General features: G+C 26.2%; 1 protein-coding gene across 1 annotated transcript; it reads right to left on the bottom strand.

The window, feature by feature from the left end:
- Positions 1 to 3,013: 3,013 nt before the first annotated feature.
- LOC114126753 (derlin-1) lies at positions 3,014 to 5,023 on the bottom strand. Its single transcript, XM_027990760.2, has 7 exons — positions 4,826 to 5,023; positions 4,534 to 4,686; positions 4,313 to 4,424; positions 4,131 to 4,222; positions 3,917 to 4,065; positions 3,692 to 3,802; positions 3,014 to 3,254 (listed from the first exon to the last, which is right to left on the bottom strand). Exons 2-7 carry the CDS (start codon positions 4,684 to 4,686, stop codon positions 3,086 to 3,088), a joined length of 786 nt encoding a protein of 261 aa, XP_027846561.2. The 5' UTR covers positions 4,826 to 5,023; the 3' UTR covers positions 3,014 to 3,085.
- Between the last annotated feature and the right edge of the window lie 2,318 nt (positions 5,024 to 7,341).

The following is a 7,341-nucleotide window of genomic DNA, read 5'->3' on the forward strand; positions in this document are numbered from 1 at the left end:
TGCTATAATATAAATAGGTTCTTTTTTTGTTCAATCGAAGATTTTAGAAATAATATATTAATATGTTTAATGTTATATAGGTACTAATAACAAATGAGAAAACATGCTCTGTATAATGGTGTTATATAATATACACATAAGCTATATATTTTATTAATTAAAATGGTTAATCTGTATTGTATTTTAAAATACCCAAGTCCTAAATATAAAAAAATGAATAAATACTCTTTGTTTACATTACCAAAAATTGAAATAACTATAATTGAGTATAATATATATAAATTATGAATAAAGTAAATAGAAATTAGTATATTATCCAAAGGATATTTGTAAATATTTTTATCCATGAAAATGGAATCATGAAACAGTTAAAGAAGTAATAGTATAACACTGTTGTAATTTATTTACGTACCCATTTATTAATTTAAATCAACTAACGAGTTACTACCTTATTTGAACAACAATGTAATTCCTCACAATATTTGATGGGATATTAAATACTGAATTAAAATAGAATCTTTAACACCAAATTATCACTTTTAAGAAATTATACAGCCTGAAGAATATTAAACGATCAACAGTTACCAAACATTGACTTAGGTGATATTGATGTATTATATGACATCACCAATTTTTTATAACTATGAATAATTTATTAATATTTATGTAATTGCATTTAATTTATGAATAAATGATTAATTCATTCAATGAATTATTAATGAATTTAAAATGTGTGAAACTATAATTTGGTTGGAACTATAATAATGATCAAACATATTTCTTGATAAAACACTAATACAAGTGCTGTAACTACCCTCCGTGGTGCCCTTGACGAATTTTATTTTGGCACTTATTTTTGTTTTATTTCATAGGTATCTATAATTTTTATATAAATATAATAAATAATATTATTACATACTGCCATATTTTTTAGATAATCGAGTCTCAAAACTAAGTTACAAAAAAAAAAATTTTTTTTTATTTAACTCAAATGTGCCCCTATACATTACTGCGACAATGTCGACAACCTCTAGTTACGGCACTGACTAATACATTAATAAGTAATAACCTGAAACCTTGTGTCTTAATCTTCATTCAAAGATACTTATATGACTTTATAATATAAAATAAGTTTGTATCCAGTATACAATACATGTGTTACAATATGTAATGAACTTTTATTTTGACTATGTACATTGTACAGGTTTTGTTTATTGTAGCGAGCTATAAGTATTTACTTTTGTAGTTGTGTATATTATGTATTGTGAGTAGTTGTACATGCGACAAACCCGGTTTAGGGATGAGCATATTAACAAAGTTGGGCCAGGGAATATATTTGGATAATCGGAACAAATGAGCCAAGTTGTACTATATTATACTATTGTATTATTTATGGGTATGAGACTGCGATGTTATTTTTGGGATATCCATGGGAGAGCATCCAGCACACGTGTGTGAGATGTGGAACAGGATGGCATGGGTATCCTTTGGCTGTGGGGTCAGCTTGAACAACTGTGGAAAGGGTGAATACACTTTGATCCAGCAAAGTTACTCTACATTTTGATTGAAACTTGTCAGACTTGTCTGTGGCCTCACCGTGCTACCAGCCACACCTCTCTTCACACACATCTTGCTCACTTGCTGTTATATGTATTATGTTAAAAGTTTAAATAAAATAATGGATATTTGTAATTAAATAGGTCACATATTATACAAAATAATACCAGAGTTGCATATAAATTGTTCAACCTTTCTATCCGATCTAGTTAGAAGTTCATTATAGTAAAAAAGTCATTAATTACTTACGTTAAGATAAATTCTTTCCCCATAAATGCTTGAAGTGTTACATAATCCAAATCATCCCTTACATCTAAAAATAACTTAAATCTTGATACACAAATGTTATTTCTTTAATATTTTATATTCACAAATAATGCTATAATATTGGTTTTATTATTAATTTTAAGTATTAAATCAAAATATCTAAAAGATAACTATACAGTCTAATAGACCAACTCAATATTGAATTACTAATGTAAATTGTCGAAAACAATTTTTTAAATATTTTTATAAGAATAGTGCAAAATATTGTTATTAATTTTAAGAAATATACTTATTTAGTATAGATCATATATCTTTCCAACAGTACAATGTTACCTATGAAAAATGTATTGTGAACATTACAATATTATTTAACTTAAATTTTATTTTATTAATTTGACAAAAATAGTAATAAAACAGTAATAACTAATAACTAATAAAGTAATAACATTATAATGCAGAATATAGTATGAAAAATTGTAATTTGTAGATAAAAACAAACTTATTTTACTCAAGCCTACATAATAGAAGTTTTTTGAATGTGATAATATATTGAGATATTATAGATGATAATTAAATTTCAAAATTAATTAGTATTTAATCATACAACCATTAATATTAAATAATTACAATAATCAGAAAATATTTATAGTTAATTTAGAGAATATATTAACATTAATTTATACTAAAACCCAGTTTATGTTGTTAATTTTTTGGATGAACATTTTGTTAAAAATATATTAGATATACTCAGATAATTCATATATGAATTGTAGTTTAGTACACATTTTGTTGGATATAATTAAATAACTAATGTATGGTTATAATTTTATTGATTATTAGATAATTTAAAAATTACTTTATAAATGTAATTATTAATAATTCATTCCATTCATGATTATAAATTCCTTATTCCCATTCTTCAGATAAATATAAAACACTAACACATATAGACCAAAGTTAACCTTAATTAAGCACTATTTAATTTTTTTGTTTGTATTTTGGTTAATTTAGATTCAAGATTGATAGTTATCAATTTAATGTTTTTATTTAAATACTTGTAAATCATACTTAATAGTTAAATAGTTTTTTTTAAAAACATTAATTTTTTTAACGTATATTTAACAATAAATTATTTCTGTTAAATTTTACTTAGGTCACGACAACCATCTACTTAAATAAAAAAACAATATTCCTTTACTTAAATATTTGTAATGAATAATATAAATATTTAAAGTACAAAATATTATTAATCAGACTTAGTTTATTGTTGTTGCCCAAGAACATAACCTCTGCCCCAATCGTGACGACGAAAGTTGAATCCACCCTCACCTTGTTGCTGGTTTCCTGCTGCTGGGGCTGCAGTTGGTGTTGCTCTAATTGGAGGTTGACCAAAACTATGGCCTGTCCTTTGGTTAGGAAAAAACTTGTAACTAGAAAAATTATAAACATGAGATTAAAAAATAAATGGTTGCTTCTCAAAATGTGTCCTATTAACCCTAATGTGTAAGCATTTTTAATTATTGCATTAATTCATATTTGCAGCACTCTATGCCTTAATTTTTTAAGAAACAACTTACATGACATATTTATTCAGGACCAATTAATATAACAAATTTATTCAAAATACATAATAATATGAATATTTTATATTAGCTCAAAAAGAACAAAAAAATTAAATCTTTGCATATAACACTGGCATAATCATTTAGTGTATTGATAAGATAAAAGAATAGAGTGGAATTATAGAGGTAACATGTGATCAATTTACTATAATATAAACTAAAATATTGTGAAAATGCAGTACACAATTTTGTTTAACATGCACTAAAGGTTAACTATTAAAGTGATGATGATGAAGACCACTTACAATATCTGAGGTGTTTGTATAAGCTGTGGTCCACCCATTTCTTGTGGATACTTGAACATAAGGAAAAAATATATATGGCCCACAATAATTCCAACTAATTCCTGAAGTCCTCTGAAAGATAAAATTAAATAATATTAGGTATTTATTATTTTAATGTCTAAAAAAAAAGTAATAAAATATATTAGATTATATTACTAATTAATTAGTAGGTTAAATTATATTTACCCTCCAGAAATGATCAAGTTGAACCCAAATAATACCCATGGTAAATACATAGCTTTGAAACGAGTTCCAAACCAAAAACTAACAATTACATCTTTGTTTAGTTGGCACCACACATATAATATACTTAATACCATAGGATCCATAAGAACCTGAAAAATTATCATGATAAAACTAAATTTATTATTTTCAATATAATGCAAAATAAATGATTTACCGGTATATTTGCCAGGAGTCCAATAATGACACAACATATCCAATTAAATATAAGTAAGAAAAAGTAATCAGCAGGTCTTCCACCAAATGAATCTATATTAATATGAAAGTACATAATTAGAATCACTAAAATTGGTCAATATAATATCATACTAATAGAAATATAAAATATAAATTACTAACCTGTTTCCAATCTTACTGAATAACTATATAGAAAATAACAATTGACTAAGAAATGAAATCCATTTCCAGGAGATAATGGATACATTAACAAAGCAGTGGCTGCTCTCCAAATCTATTTCATAAGAATAATAAATATTAGTACAAAACAAAATGTAGATGTTCACTATGTTGTGGTATAAAAACTATGTAAAGACAATTAACATTTATCTTTAGTAACTCACCTCAAATTTTTTGATAAATGGTTCATAAAATAGCATATAGTTAAAAGGATTCAGAACACCAAACCGTCCTGCCACTGTTAAGATAGCAGTTAGGGAAAGCCATCGTTTGGTGAAATAAGGTATGGATTTAAACCAATCCGGAAGTTCGGCCATCTGTAAGCAAATAAAATATCCATATCAAATTGTTAATATTTTTGGCGACCGTAACAATAATATTGTGAATGCTACCCATAAACCCATTTCATTGACCGAACACACTGAAATTATACTGTCAGTTAAAATCGTTTCTTACCACTTTATCGTGAGCGGCAGTGAATGTATCTTTTAGAAAAATTGATCCACTAAAAAGTATTTAACATTATACTCTATCGGACATAGGATTTCAGAAGAAATAATTATTGACGGCTGGAACCACAATACTCAATAGTCTCAATACTAAATTACTATTTCAAATAAAAACACTTATTAATGATTAATGGAAATTAACTATAAAGAATATTATTCGTTGATAAGTAAAAGTGATAACGTAAAAAGAACACGTATGTACAATAGGTAATAGAGTTGTTGCTCGTGTAATCACGTTTTGCACAAACTTGCAAGTAATTCTGGTTAGTAAATACGGTAGTAGAAAAGTTGTCCCAAAATATTTTTTGATCTAATGTACAATTGTCCCAATTTTGGAATTTATATTTAGGATTATAATTATTATTGAAAGACTGGGTCCTGTACTATAAAATTAGGTAGGTATATCTTAATTCAATTAATTCTGAATTCATAGCCGAAAATTCGAAATTCTCCGACACGTTTTTCACTACATCAGTAATCAAATATCTAATTTTTGTCCTTTGTGGCTCATGGTCTCGTACATTGAAAAGCAATTGGGAATATAAAATATAAGTCTCCCGTAGTCCCGTCTTACAATAATACTACAAGGAGTATAGTACAATTATAAAATAATATTATTGTTACCTATTCATTAAAATGATTGATACAAAAATATAGATATTAGGTATACCTAAATTATATTTATCAAAGTCAATCTTGATTTTTGCGTACAATACTATATTATTAATTATTATATTCGACCAAATGAAATAATTTGGATTTTTATTAAATAAGTGACTTTTTTTTGTTTTTCCCTATTTTTTTGAAAAAAAAAATGGAAAATTCTTACTTTTGACCTCTATAATATTCACATAATACTTTGATTCTCGGAAACCACCCCTGAAGCCTGATGTTTAAAATTGAACCATTTTTCGACAAGTTATGCTATACACAAAACAAACACACTCCATTGTAAAATCAATACATTCATCACTCCGTTCAGAATCTAAAAAATAATATATACATAATATGTATAATAGTTCCTGTTAACATTTAAATTATTTTTAAAATTTTAATAATTTTATTTTCATTTTAAAGTGTATAAGTTTAGGTATACTATGATTGCGGTGATTATAGTAGTTGTATAAATTATAATATTATATTTATGTAATTAGTCATACATAGCTAGAAAAATTTCTGCTTATATGGAACACGAAATAAATAGACGTCAGAGTGTCAGACACGTACTACGCAGTCTCAAGGATAAGATTTGACTTCAAACACGTAAGTTGTACACATTGGTGTTCCTACTAAAATAATAATAATCATAAATCATGCAACTATAAACCAGTTACTATAGTAGTATAGTGAACGCACACAAGTTTCCAAAAATCATTTCACATTTGCACAGTAGTTGCATTTACATTTTAAGTCGCACCTTGCACAGTTATTGAGTTATAGTGTTGCCATGATTTTGGATGGGGAAACTTTTCTTTTGTTTTCGATTAAAATGATTAAAAATGTTTAACTTTATTACATACAATGAATTTAAAAAAAATAATTAAAGGTTCAAACCATATTATAGTAATACTATTAAAAGAAAAATTAGCTACTTTAATTATAATATAATACATATTATGTAATTTAATTAGATTATAAAATATTCTTAGGAATAGAGACTGATACATCGTCACCGTTCGGTGCTCAGAATAAGTTTTAGAACAATGATTTATCACTGATATAAAATATTAACGCTTCCAAAATCAGATTTACCTACTCACTTATAGGGTTACCTACTACCTACGTTTAAAATCTTTTACACATCGAATTTACAGATTTTAAAATAATTATTTAAACCCGGTCCGATAGTATTTTCCGTAACCGATTTCTGGATCTCATTATGTTGTTTTGTTTGTACAAATATTATGAATCTATGAATAATCCTCTGCTAGTCGATTGCAATTAATAATAATGAATTTTTGTTTTCATAAGAACGTTTATATTTGACGTAATAATAATGCTCTCGGCATAGTCGCTACAACAGAACTACAACGTTGCGTTGTTACACTTTAGTATTAGTATAATTTAATATACTAGGTACCATTATTATTATTATATAATACATCCGTAATAATGTTGTACACGAAGATTAATAATTAACGTACTTTGAAAGTACTACTTTCGTATTTTTAATTAGTTCGAATCATTCGGTACTCTTAAATTTAAGTTTAATAGGTACTTACCGTAGCTCCATTACAATTTACAATCAGAGATCGATACAGTAGAGGGGTTAACCATAAACGACGTTCATGCATTTAGCTCGTTACCTGTTGAACGCCATTTTGTAGCATGGCGGCGGTCGCACATTTTTACTATTTTAAATTTTGTCGAAAAACTTTATTATATAATAATAATTTTCCTTTTCCAACAACTGACAAAATAAAAACCAATTAGCGAATCAACTATGAAATAAAATAAAACGAA

The sequence above is a fragment of the Aphis gossypii genome, chromosome 3 (genome assembly GCF_020184175.1).
Source record: "Aphis gossypii isolate Hap1 chromosome 3, ASM2018417v2, whole genome shotgun sequence".
NCBI lineage: Eukaryota > Metazoa > Arthropoda > Insecta > Hemiptera > Aphididae > Aphis > Aphis gossypii.